We start from the raw sequence: 14261 nt of genomic DNA, 5'->3' as shown, positions 1-14261 counted from the left end.
CCAAGTACCAAGACCACAGGTGGCAAATTAAAATACTGCCACACATTAAGCAGAAACATGTACACCGAATTTTACTATGCGTATTAATAAATATTCTTTATTTTAAATTTTGCACATTGCGCTTTAACATTACATCCAAACATTTCGCAAGTGGATGTCTACTTTGTAAAACCATATATTCAGCTCATTGTCATTTCTGTACAGAAGTATAAGTACAACATTACTTTTTGCCACTAAGTTGCTTTTTAGTAAGTCTCACAGGAAGAGAAACATTTAATGAAAAGGGATGGCTTAAATCATACGGCAGGCCTGCGCAGCCACACAACTAAAGACACAAGCCTGAAGAAAGAACAAACTAAGGAGGTTACCTCCACCGTCTCCCAAAACAAGAAAGAATCACATTGATTTAAGATAAAATTTTGCCATAAGTCACTAAGAGTTTTTTTTGAAAGAGAAGGCGCAGTAGTCATCTTGAGTGTTTCATTGAAAGACAGAGCTATTTTATTTATTTAATTTGCTCCAGCTGTTGTCAACCAACCACTACAAATGGGGCTCTTGTGATCATTTAAGCGGCAGTATTTATTAAATTTCTCCTTCAGATGCTGTCGGTATTGTTCTCTATTGCTGTAGAAAGACTGGTTATTAGCCATAAATGACTGTATTTCATCTTGTGAGATAAAGATTTCCTCATCTGAAGTACATTCAGACTCGTCCTGCAAATTAAAGCAGTAGTTAAGACTATGACTTAAATTAAGAATGCAAAATGCTATGGTGATGGAGGACAGAGAAAAATTAAAGCAGTCTAACCTTTAGTTTAATTGGAATGTTTACAGGATAAGCATAATGTCATTCTGTCTTAGAAAGTACTAAGTAAGAATAAAAGGCAACTCAACTTGGTTTAAAACTCTGGATCTGTAATTTGTCCTAGAAGCCTACAAGCAGACTCCCAACACACTTCAGCCTTCAAAAGTGATTAGGGATGGTTACAAATAGCTACCAAACTTTAAATAACCTGACTTATCTCTGGCTGGTTCTATGTTGAAACTTTTATCTCTACACATTAAGTAAAATATAACCTTTTTTAAACTTATGAAATACATAGCATCACCATTAAACTTTACAACCATATAAAAAAGAAGAAACCTAATATTCTAAAGGATTTGGTTCCCTTGGGATCCCATAATGACTACAGAAAAGATACCACCCTTCTCCTTCTTTGCCCCTCCTCCAAGTCCCACACAAACTATGCACTGGGTCACTTGCAATCAGGTATAATTCATCTAAAGTATCAAGGATTGGAGTCAGTAATAAAAGATTTTCCAGGTTCAGTTATATGCTTTTATCCTACATGACACCTAAAGGAAGTAACCTAGAAAGTGGGCTCTAGTTCAGATTCTATATTCTTTCCTGGTCTGGAAGGGTAGCTACCATAAATTGCCACTCAGAAAGGCAGTTTGCTTATAATAACCCTCGTCAAGGAGTCAGACTCCTGGACATAATGCTAACTCTATCCCCGTCTCCCAAGTAATCTTTTCTACCTCTGAGACAAAGGAAGACGAGGAAATGTGCTCCAGAGTAGTTAAGTGGTAGAGCAGGAATGAAGTCACCAAAAAATAATGAAATACTGCCCTTAACTGCCTAAAAGCCTCCTCCCATTCCCAACGTTAAACCCTCAAATACGTTCCCTCCCACATCTACCCCGTGAACAATCAGTTACCCACAAAAAGATGATCATGGCTTACTTACAAGGAGTTCAACTAAGCTCTTGGCACCTTTTCCGGAATCAGGACCAAACGACGTTTCTGTATGTTCTGCAAACTGTGGTACATTTTTCCTATGCTCAAACCAAGGCAGTGGCTGCCCACCCTTTTCAGAGGTACAACAGCTTTCAGGATGTGTATCTTTGGTCTTGTCACGGTGAAACACTGTGTGCACGGTATTTCCTGAGGCCTCTCGATTGCCTGGATCTGTAATACAGCTTCCAAGCTTTTGGATCTGAAACCACAGCAAAAGGACTTCTCAGGTAAAAAGGCAGGGAATAATAGCAATTACTATTTTTTAAAGAAAAAAAATACCCTGAGAGTGTGTTAAGATTTTAGCAGGAATACTGAATAACAGCAACAGCTGGCAGTTACCAGGCATTTACTGCACACCAAACACTATGCTAACCCACCAATATAATTTCACTTCATCTTCACAGAACCTAACCTGACAGGGACTATTATCTACATTTCACAGATGGGAAAACAGATCAAGCAAACTGCTCAAGATTACAGAGCTAAGGGGCTTCCCTGATGGCGCAGTGGTTAAGAATCCGCCTGCCAGTGGAGGGACACGGGTTTGAGCCCTGGTCCGGGAAGATCCCACATGCCACGGGGCAACTAAGACTGTGTGCCACAACTACTGAGCCTGCGCTCTAGAGCCCGTGAACCACAGCTACTGAAGCCCACGCACGCAGACCCCGTGGTCAGCAACAAAGAGAAGCCACCACAATGAGAAGCCCGCGCAGTGCAACAAGGAGTAGCCCCCGCTCACCGCAACTAGAGAAAGCCCGCGCATAGCAACGAAGAGCCAATGCAGCCAAAAATAAATAAATAAATCAATCTATTTTAAAAAAAAGATTACAGAGCTAAAAGATTAAAAACTATTATGAAAAGAATGAATTGGATTTATGACTCACATCGACTGTTGGACAAATGACCACATCAGACATACACATGCATATAAATTCACAAGATGAGCAACCAATGGAACTGCATAGGTACTCATTCTTAAAAAAAAAAAAAAAAATCCTAGCAGCTAAGCTGCACACTTGCCACTCCAAGGAAAAGAACAAAGGTTTAAGGATTCCAGGTTATGACACTTACATGTTCATCACATTTCAACATCTTGCTTTTCTTTTTCTTCTTTTTATTTTTTCCTTTGGTGGTGTTCTCTTCAGAATTTGCCCAACATTCAACACAACTATCGCCATCATCCTCTTTATCTTCACAGTGATGAACACAGGAGTCATCACCTGCAGAAATCAATAATCTCTTATTTGGGTGTTTAAATCAGCCATGTAGCAGAAATAATTGGGAGGCTTAATCTGAACCTACCGTGTTCATCATGATTACAAATGCCTTCAGTGCAGGCAACGTCCGAACCCTCCCGAGAACCAGTTTCACTCCCTTCCATGCTAGATGAATATCCACAATCACTACCATTACAGTGTGGCGATAAGCCTGAGTATAAATCAAGTGAGAGTTACAATTAACATGCCAATAAATATATTAAGACAAAGAATGAACCAACTGGGGACCACAGAAAAATTTCAAAATTGATGGCTTACTGAAAGTAAAAAGTGCATTAAATAATGAAAATATGATTGGAGCTTTACAATTTTTGATTTTGTTATTATTTAACAAATCAAACACCATAAAGAAAAAGGAAATACTAAATGTCTGACTAAATTTTATGATATTCTTAGGGCTGTAAAGCAGTTCCTAAGTTCTAGGTTACAGGATCTCTAAAAGCTCTTATATTTAAAAAAAAAAAAAAAGAATAAGGAGTTAATTTTTTAAAACTATTTACTTACCTTTCTTTATTTTAGGAGACCCCAAAAGATTGCCACTGCTAGGACAGGTACATGATGTATTTTCATTGGTAACAATTACTTCTACACAACTATTACCATCTTCAGTGCTGCCACAGGCTTTGCAGCTGTTTTCTATGAAGTCTGTTTCCTTTAAGGATCAATATTAAGAGATAGTAAAAAGCTTTACCTCCATAATGGCTATATTTTAATTTTCTTAACCTAAGATAGGAGTTACAAGGTTAAAAATTGAAAAAAATTATTCTCATGAAAAATCACTAATTCATTTCAAGACCAAGAACCAACAAAAGTAAGTTAAAGACTTAATGGTATCAGGGAAGTCTAGGAGAGCTATTCTCAAAGTGCAGTCTGCTAACCCCAGGTCAAAACCATTCCCTAGGTCAAAACCATTTTCATCATAACACTGAGATGTGATTTGCCTTTTTCATTGTCTTGACACTTACACTGATAATATAAAAGCAATGGTGGGAAAAGTTTCTTTAGCACAAACCAAGGCAGAGGCAACCAAGTATGTACTAACAGTCACCGTATTCTTCACTTGTCAAGCACTCTCATCAGGAAATAAATAGATAAAACGATATTTCACTTATGAATGTCTTTGATGAAGCAGTAAAAATGTGAATTTTATTAAATATGAACTCATGGCGTAGAGGTCTTTTTATTACTCTGTGATAAATGGGAAGAATGCTTAAAGCACTTTTGATGCATACCAATGTATAATAGTTGTCTCAAGTAAAAGTACTTGTGCAACTGTTTAAGTTGCAAGCTAAACTAGCTGCTTTTTCCTGGAACATCAATTTCACTTGAAAGAAAGAATAAGAGACAAATTATGGTTATTCAGACTTGGATATTTAAAAGACATTTTCTCAAAAATGAATGAAATCAGCCTATCTCTTCAAGGAAAAAAATGGACAGTCAATGATAAAATTCAAACTTTCAAACTACAATCAGAATTTTGAAAACTTGCATACACAAGCACAATGAGCTTGAAGCTTCCCAATACTTAAAAGACCTTTCTGATCAGATGAGTAGTGGTTTTAAGATGATTATATGATATTATATAATGAATGTCAATATCTGGAAAGATCTGCATAACTCAGTGAACCATTATCTTTCAAATGACCAATGCATGATGTTACAGAATAATGCATAAATAAAATCTATTCAAAGTGCCAAGACAGACCAATGGGTTTTAATTTAAAAGTATGAAAAGGTCACTGATAAGGTGTCATGTTCCACATTGCAACTAATCTTTAAGAAACTACCACCTGTCAAGTTATAATGCCAAAGAAGAATATCCACAACTATCTGAAAAGGTTTATATTAAAATACTCCTCCCTTTTCCTACTATATATATCTGGGTGAAATCAGACTTTCTTCACATGCTATAACCAAGCAACATATGCTAACAGACTGAGTGAGAATTTACCTGATTCCTTTTTTTTTTTTTTTTTTTTTTTACCTGATTCCTTTTAAGCCAAATATTAAAGAGATTTACAAAAATATAAATTAATGCCACCCTTCTCAATTTTTTCTAGTTATTTTTTAAAAAATGTTCATTTTAACATATAGTGGGCTTATTATTTTTAAAAGAATAATAAATAACTTTAAATTTGTCCATTTTAATTTCTAATACACTAAATGCTGATAAGTATAACCCACATAAACAAAAGCTCACTGGGCTCCCCAATTTTTAACAATGCAAAGAAGGGAATTCCCTGGTGGTCCAGTGGTTGGGACTCCACACTTCCAATGCAGGGGGCATGGGTTCGATCCCTGGTAGGGGAATTAGGATCCCGCATGCTGCGTGGCACACCCAAAAAAACAAAAACAAAACAAAACAGAAAAATGCAAAGGCGTCCTGAGACTGAAAGTTGAGAACTGCTCTAGGTCATGCATGGAGTTAACTTTTCACATTTGGACTATGATCTAGCAGAATACTAAGGTCATGTAATAAGTTAACTAGCCAACATTGTCTCTAGAAAACAAACAAACGACATTAAAGATTTTGGTTTATACAGATTAGAGTAAGAAAAAAAGCCAATAAAGAAGCCAAAGGAGCCACATTCTGGGAAGCACAGTAAAAGTGCTGAAATCTAGAAATAAGCTATATATTTATGAGTCAATATCAAGAAATACTACCTTCTCTTGGCTTACTTCCTTTTCATCTGCTGTTTGTAAGGGAGTAGGAATATCACATACACATTTATTTTTTCGTCTATTCTTCCGTTTTTGGCGTTTCTTTTCTTGCTTGAGTTCTCTTACTCGTTCCTCCTCTGAAAATTCTTCACAAAGTTGTTCCAATCGACTGATACCCTGTACTTTTTCCACAGTCATCTATTATAAAACAAAGCTGAGACTGAATACTGGCCCAAACTTCCCTTTATTTTCCATGGAAATTCTCACTTGTTAATTTTAAATGATATCACACACATAGAAACTGGTATTTCATGCTGCAATTTTGTCAGGTTAGTTTTCTCATTGTATGAAGAAATGGATGAATATTTACTTTGCTGTGTCTTGTCAGGCAGTCCCCACAAAGAATTTTAAATTTTAATACCTTAAATGATGACAGTCTTAAAATCTACTCAGTAAATGAATATACAACTAATTCCTACCGGAAAGGTAGACTTACACATACTCCAATTTCAAACCAGAAATATTCTAGTTTCAAATTTCAGAATTTTAACACAGCAAAGTAAATATTCATCTATTTCTTCATACAATGAGAAGACTAACCTGATTAAATGATCTAGTTTCTGAAGACACAAACATTCAAAGAGAAAAGGAATAAGAAATCTGTTCAGCAAAAACTAGCACAAACCTCCTCAGACTCCCCAGAGTTTAAAGTTCATGGATGGGCTTTTGAAAAAGGGTTTATAGCTTTCGTACCATTTTCAAAAAGGACTGGTGACCAGTTAAAGAGTTACAACCATGCCCTAGAATATAACAAAATATTCACTAGCCAAAACTTTATGTTCTACAGAGTATAACTGAAAATAATGTTACCAAATGACAAACATGAAACCCAATACCAGCATTATAAAGAGCCTTCAGTGTGCTTCTAAAAAGTAGCTCTTATGGCATTCAGACACCATTTACTCCATATGATTGGAAAGAAGCAGGCAAACTGGGACTCATTAAATGTTTCTAATTTTGATGCTTATTTTTGGGTTGCTTTTAACTTGTCAACAGTTATGTTTCATAGCAGCTTCTCATTAAATAATCATCAATTTCAGTTTTCTACTTTCAGAATGTCTAAAAATCAAGGCTGGCAGAGGAACAGGATTAAAAAACAAAGAAAAAAAATCCATAAACAACTTCTAAATTTCAGTTCCCCAGCAAACTCCTCTCCTAACCCCCCAAAAGCCATGACCAGTAGATCACAGCTAAGGCAAGGTAAGAGTGGTGATTAAGATTCAGTCCAATAACTTAACTAAGCAATCTGGACACTGAAGCAGTCCACTGTTCTTACCTCAAAACTCTTGCGTAAAGCATCAACACCAAGATAGAAAAGCATCTGCCACGTCTGCTCTTCTGCCCGTAGTTTTTGCCAGATTCGATGCAGTCTTTCATAAAGATGAATTCCCAAGCAGGTCAGAACTTCTTCTTGAGCTATATCTATTGTCTTAGCATGCCTTTCTCTTCTCCTATAAAGGAGAATAAATCACACATATTTCCTAATACCCTTAAGCTGAAACAGTAAAAGATGGATAACACCTGTGCAAGTTCAGGTTTTAAACACAGTCTGCATGCCTAGTAACAAACTAATAACAAGACAGTTATACATTCAAACTCAATGTATATATAAATACACGAGCACACATGTATAAAACCAATGAGAAATACACATGCAGGTAGAACTCAGCCTTAATATTGCTAAACATAAGGTAATTCAGGAACTGGCCCTAAAGAGATGTTTTCCGGAGCACAGAGAAGTCATCATATGTTAAGTGTCCAGCTCAAGTAGGCATGACAGTTCACCTTCCAATTACCGCAAATGCCTGTTTGGTTTCTGTTCTTTTTTTTGAGGAGAAAGACAATACCACCAAAGTGATTCAATCATGGGCAAAAGCCCTCTAGGCCAGTCTTCAGTAGAAGTGTTCATGAACTTCAGTGATAAAAGGAGTGTTTGTATTCTGAATGCCTAGCAGAAAGTAGGCACTCAAATGAGAGTTGATACACAAAACACAAGGGGAGGTGGGTTCAATTTATTGTGAATAACTTTTTTGATTTTCTTTTTACAACAAAGCCAGAGATAAAATTTTAGCTTCCTATATAATTTAGTAATAATATACACAGTTCATGAATTACATTCAATGAAGTATTTCTTAACCCCCTGCTGCAAAGATCTCACTTCCTATGCAAAAACCATCATTATAAACAAAATTTAAACATGGAAACGCATGGATGGAGGGGGAAAAAAAATCCCTTCTAATCATTTTCAAGTGAAAATGATAAGCTATAATAATGAAAGCCAAAAAAAGCCTGCCTACTTCAAGCAACAAGGAGAAGACAACTGATCGACATTTTCTCCCTGTTTTTACTCAGTCAACTAAATGCATATTTTAAAGAAAGCAAAATCTTTACAGGCACACTTTAATTTATACATGTATCATATGTACTGAGGCAGAAGGATAAAATGAAGCAAAGCGCTAGATAGCCCATTCTAGCAAATTACATACTCATACCCTCCTGCGAACTCTGGCTCAGCACGACCCAAAAGATGTGCAATGAAGTCTGTCTCACAGCAAACATGTATGTGTCGCTCATGTGGACAGCACCGCAAGCCTTCATAAAGTGCAGCACAGTAGCCCTTCTCTTTGCTGCAATCAAGTTCACCAATAAGGATATTGTATGCTCGGAGGACTTTATTTTTGCAATCAGTGCAAAACCTGTTGAAAAGAAAAACCTCAAAATTAAGAACTGGCTGTGTAATTATTTCATGAGGTATATAACAGTGTACTAGACAATGACACTCCCCTCCCATATAGAGCATTAAAAAAAGCCTCCATACACACATGGAAAACATACACATATAAGGTAAATACACATTTAGGAATTACATGGGTATAGCTAGATCTCCATTTGCAAATGCTTTTTAAACTAGAGAAACACATGGGCCTAAAAGAATGAGGCAGATAAATACCTGTTAGTGCATAAAATACATGGCCAGAAAATATTAGTTGCCAAGGACTAGCTTATCTTCACTTCAAGAGCTATTTGTGCAGGTCAGAAAATAAAACAACAGAGGCTACCAACCAATGACTCTAGGATCCCTCTCCTTTCAGCCCCTGAAGATAGTTGGTATCTTCAGCCAGTACACCTTGATTCAAATTTTTACATTTTAATACATCACCAGCTAAGTATGTGGGGTGGGAAGGGCAAGAAGAATGGGAAAGTGGTACATGTAATTTTTACTTTACTGGTAATTTCCAAAATGTCAAATTCTTTCCTCCAAAAGAAAATGCATGTTTCTCAACACTCAGTCATAATATAGACAACATATATGTAGAAATGTGGTTTAAACTTGACTGTACAAAATGTGGTAAAAGTACAGAAGAGCATGTGAATGTAGAAGGATGTAGAAAAGTTTTCTTTTAGAAACCATTTTTTTTAAATACAACTTTATAAACAATTGAAAATAACTCACAAATAATAGAATTAGGACTACGACCGAGCAATTTACAGAGAAGTAACTTAAGGTGGTGGGCAATATATTCCACTATAAAGAGCATCAATAGTAATCAAAGAAATGCAAATAAAATCAACAGTAACATATCATATACATATAATTCACTATTCAATCAGAAAGAAAAAGAATAAAGCCTGGTTTCTTTATTTTTGAATTCCTGAAATAAGGAAGAATTCGGTCTGGCGAAAAAGGCAGGCTCACAATATTCATAACTCTGAGAAGATCAGCTGTGGTGGAATGAGGAAATTTTGCTCTCTTTGATTTAGATTCATCTACCCACATGAGCTTATCTATTCCCATAGCTTCAGTCAACATGTCTGACTCTCGACTCTACAGCTCTGCTCAAGTCTCTGTCCTTGCCTGAGGACCAGACCCATATAGAAAAAATGGGCAGCAACACAGATGTCCAAAAGGCAACACATTAAATTTGTTGTCCAAACCCAAGGGCAACACGGTTCCCTTCTTATGTTCCCTTCCATCTGTGTTAAGAAATCACCATTCAATATGGGGATATATGTATACATATAGCTGATTAACTTTGTTATAAAGCAGAAACTAACACACCATTGTAAAGCAATTATACTCCAATAAAGATGTTAAAAAATAAATAAACAAAATAAAATGCAATACAAAAAAAAGAAATCAGCATTCACACAGTCACCCAGGATGAAACCTCAGTTAATTCCAACTCCTCCTTAGGTCCTGCTTTTAGGAGTGGAGCCAATTGGTATCAATTCTTTCTAAAATTCCCTTGAAGGTCAATTCTTTTCAATTGCCTAGATAGTTTTTAAAAATGCTTAACAGGTTTCCCTGCTTCCACTCTTACTAGCTCTAATGCATCTCTCATACCAAAATAATTTTTTTAAACAAATCTCATTGCCTCAATCTCAGCTTAAAAAACTCCCCACTGTTTATGAATAAAGTTCAAACCCATTAAGGCCTTCAATGACTTCTCTTACCCAATCTACTATTTCCAGCCTTATTTCCCAAGATTCACCTCTCCCTTCATGGTCCCTCTACTCTACCCCGCCCCCCTATACACACCAGATATATAATGGACTTTTTTTTTTTTAATTGAAGTACAGTTGACTTACAATGTTGTGTTAGCTTCTGGTGTACAGCAAAGTGATTCAGATATATAAATATATATATTCTTTTCCATTATGGTTTATTACAGAATATTGAATATTGTTCCCTGTGCTAGACAGTAGGACCTTGTTTATCTATTTTATATATAGTAGTTTGTATCTGCTAATCCCAAACTCCTAATTTATCCCTCCTCTATTCCCTTCACCCTTCGGTAACCATAAATTTGTCTACGTCTATGAGCCTGTTTCTGTTTTCTACGTCTGTGAGCCTGTTTCTGTTCTGTAAATGTTTCACTGTATCATATTTTAGATTCCACATACAAGTGATATCATATGGTATTTGTCTTTCTGATTTACTTCACTTAGTATGATAATCTCTAGGTCCATCCATGTTGCGGCAAATGGCATTATTTCATTCTTTTCTATGACTGAGTAGTAGTCCACTGTGTGCGTGCATGCGTGTGTGGGTGTGTGTGCATGCACACACACAGGAAAGTTGAATTCTAGTTATGGGAATTGCAGAAGGCTTCTTTAAGGATGGACGTGAAATGAAATGAATATATGTTAAAACAGAAGCTCTAAGCCCATTTTGTGAACAGAGGCAATAATGTTGACAAGTAAAGTTAAATCATTATGTTTCATTAATGCTTAAAAAATAGACACAGAAATATACAAAAATTAACCCAAAATGGGTTAAAGACCTAAACATTAAGACCTGAAACTATAAAAGCCCTAGAAGAAAACATAATAATGGAATAGATGATGATTGCTTGGATATGGCATCAAAAGCACAGGGAACAAAAGAAAAAATAGACAAATGAGACTATATCAAACTTAAAAACTTCTGTGTAGCAAAGGAAACAATGAATAGAGTGAAGGACAACCTATGGAATGGAGAAAATATTTACAAACCATATACTGGATAAGGGGTTAACATCCAGAATAAATAAAGAACTCTTACAACTCAATAACAAAACAAACAAAAAAAGAACCTGATTAAAAAATGGACAAAGGACATGAATAGACATTTCTCCAAAGAAGATATACAAATAACTAATAAGCATATGACAAAATGCTCAACATCACTAATCATCAGGGAAATGCAAATCAAAATCACACAATATCACCTCAAACCCACTGTATGGCCACTATCAAAAAATTAGAAAATAGCAAGTGTTGGCAAGGATCTGGAGAAACTGGAACCCTTGCACACTGTTGATGGGATTGTAAAATGGTGCTGCCAGCATGGCAAATATTATATTGGGTTGGCCAAAAAGTTCGTTTGGGTTTTTCTGTGACATTGTACAGAAAAACCAGAATGAACCTTTTGGCCAATCCAATAGTATAGCATTTCTTCAAAAAATTAAACACAGAGCTATCATTTAATCGAGCAATCCTAGTTCTGGGAATATATACAAAAGAATTAAAAACAGGATCTCGAAGAGCTTTTTGCACACACTCATGTTCACTGCAGCATTGTTCACAATAGCCAAGATGTGGGAACAACCTAAATGTCCACTGACAGGTGAATGTGGTGTATACATACAATGGAACATTATTCATCCTCAAAAAGAAGAAAATTCTGTCATCTGTTACAACGAGGATGAACCTTATGGACATTATGCTAAGTGAAATAAGTTAGACACAAAAAGACAAATACTGCATGATTCCACTCACGTGAGTTATATAAAGTAACTAAACTGAAAGTAACAAAAAAACAGAATGGTGGCTTGCAGTGGGTGAGGGGAGGGGTAAATGAGGAGTTATTGTTCAATGGATGTGGTATAGCTTCAGTCATGCTACATGAAAAAATTCTAGAGATCCACTGTACAACAATGAGCAAATAGTTAACAATACTGTACTGAACACTTAAAAACTGTTAAGAGGGCAAGCATAAGTTATGTTTTTTTATCACAATTAAAAAAAATCTTCCCCTTGGTGGGAGAAATGGTCACGGACACAGAAATAAAAATACTTCTGCGTTTTCAAGCTATAATGTAAGTTTAGATTTTTGAGTAAATAAATGGTTAAATGTCATACAGTACCAATAATGAAACTTGAAATATTTTCCCCATATCTTACTGCTTTAAATCCTCAGTCTAATATGTTTGTACGTAATCATAAGTAACATAAGTAAACAGCAATTCAAAAATTTATATGTAAGCCACAAGAATGAAAGTGATTTTTCCTGTTTTCAAAAGTAACCTTGCACACAAATTTAAAAAACATTTTCTTGGGCTTCCCTAGTGGCGCAGTGGTTGAGAGTCTGCCTGCCAATGCAGGGGACACGGGTTCGTGCCCCGGTCTGGGAAGATCCCACATGCCGCGGAGCGTCTAGGCCCGAGAGCCATGGCCGCTGAGCCTGCGCGTCCGGAGCCTGTGCTCCGCAACGGGAGAGGCCACAACAGTGAGAGGCCCGCGTACCACAAAAAAAAAACAAAACAAAACATTTTCTTAATTCAGAGGTTTCAGTTTCCTAACACCTCATTTCTAATAATGTACTATCATAAAATTTAACTGGCTAAATAGTGTTATAAAATCTTTATTATAAAGTGCTCAGAAAAGTCCCCTAAATAAAGTAGAAGTGCCAAGAAGGTCCATTATTCAGACGTTTAGAAATCATTTTCAACTGACTGTACCTCAAAAACTCAACCTGTACCTAAAACAACTAGATACACAAGATTAACAAGGACTTGCAAATCTGGCATGCAAAGGTTCACTGATGCGCTTACTGTGTGCCAGATACTGTTCTAAGTAAGTCTTATTATGTATCATCAATCCTCACGACAAATTTAATCTTATAATAAATCCTATTAAGACCATTTCTATCATTATTTTTGTCTTAAAAAAGAAAAACACTGAGGCACAGAAAAAGAACTTGTACAAAGTTATAATCAGTAGAACCCAGATTCAATGCAATTGCTCTCTTAATTGTACTTCTCCCCTCATCCTTAACATATTTATAAAATGGACTCCACCTTTCTTATAAATTACTGCCCCTTAAACACAGGAAATATCTAAAACCAATATAGGAAATTCCAAAACATTAGCTATAGTAACTAGTAATTTATCACCCGAAAAAGCTATCTTTTGGGGACCAATTCATATTGAATACAAGGATCAATTCATATTGAAAGAGAAAGGAATCTATAACAGACCTATACATTTATGTTTTACGGTTAAAAATCCCCCTCCCAAACTCCAAATAATTGACATATTCTCTACTCTCTTGGGTATAATCAACTAAGGCAAAAAACAAGAAAGTTTGTAATTCTAAAAAAAAAAAAACACTTAATAAACTTAGTATGCAGGTAAAGTCATTAGCTCATTGCCATACAAACATCAGTGTTGATAATGCCAGTTTTTATTATTTACATGTTTTCTAGAAGTATCCCCAAAGTAATTGTGTATATCTCTCCCAAAGTCAAAGAACACACAACTACAAACCCAACATGTGACAAATTTATATGAAAACAGTACAACTCCCCCCCAAGAACGCCATCTCTAGATGGCTCCCTTACCAGTTTCCTTTCCTACTGCACTCTCCCTCCCTATGAATTTCCAAATGTTAATGACACTTAGAAAATTCCTTTGTAAAGTAGTATTCTAAAAAGAAAAATCTGAAGTTACTTTTATAGTACAGGAAGCACATGAATTCCAACTCTATTTTTAGGTCTTCACAATTAAAGAAAATTAATTCAAAATACTACTAAGTAAAAGCTGCTATTTTAACTTTAATTTTGAAAAATGACATCATGAAATGCTTCTATCATAAAAACAAGGAGTACTAGAATTTCCACAGTGATTAAGTACACTTTACTTGATTTACAGTTATTGTGCGTTTCTTGAAAGGCTGGCCTGGAACCAACAGGCAGAAATTACA

At 35.8% G+C, this 14261-nt stretch overlaps 1 protein-coding gene across 8 annotated transcripts in view; it reads right to left on the bottom strand.

Moving 5' to 3' along the window:
* Positions 1-69: 69 nt before the first annotated feature.
* GGNBP2 (gametogenetin binding protein 2) overlaps positions 70-14261 on the bottom strand; it is a 31542-nt gene continuing 17350 nt past the window's right edge. For 4 of the 8 annotated variants that reach the window (XM_027087326.1, XM_027087325.1, XM_027087330.1 and 1 more), the window contains 8 exons: positions 8281-8490; positions 7071-7245; positions 5738-5932; positions 3578-3725; positions 3099-3224; positions 2868-3016; positions 1747-1995; positions 70-713 (listed from right to left, as the gene is read on the bottom strand). In XM_027087326.1, coding sequence (XP_026943127.1) covers positions 510-713; positions 1747-1995; positions 2868-3016; positions 3099-3224; positions 3578-3725; positions 5738-5932; positions 7071-7245; positions 8281-8490 — 1456 coding nt within the window. In that variant the 3' untranslated portion in view covers positions 70-509. The remainder of the gene's footprint in view (positions 714-1746; positions 1996-2867; positions 3017-3098; positions 3225-3577; positions 3726-5737; positions 5933-7070; positions 7246-8280; positions 8491-14261) is intronic. The other 4 variants (XM_027087327.1, XM_027087332.1, XM_027087329.1 and 1 more) reach the window with 3 other exon arrangements.

Source organism: Aethalodelphis obliquidens, unplaced genomic scaffold, assembly GCF_003676395.1.
Source record: "Aethalodelphis obliquidens isolate GAN/ISIS:26980383/991018 unplaced genomic scaffold, ASM367639v1 scaffold58, whole genome shotgun sequence".
In the NCBI taxonomy this organism is placed as follows: Eukaryota; Metazoa; Chordata; class Mammalia; order Artiodactyla; family Delphinidae; genus Aethalodelphis; species Aethalodelphis obliquidens.
The sequence above is the reverse complement of the archived record's forward strand: the minus strand, read 5'-3'. Positions and strand labels throughout refer to the sequence as shown.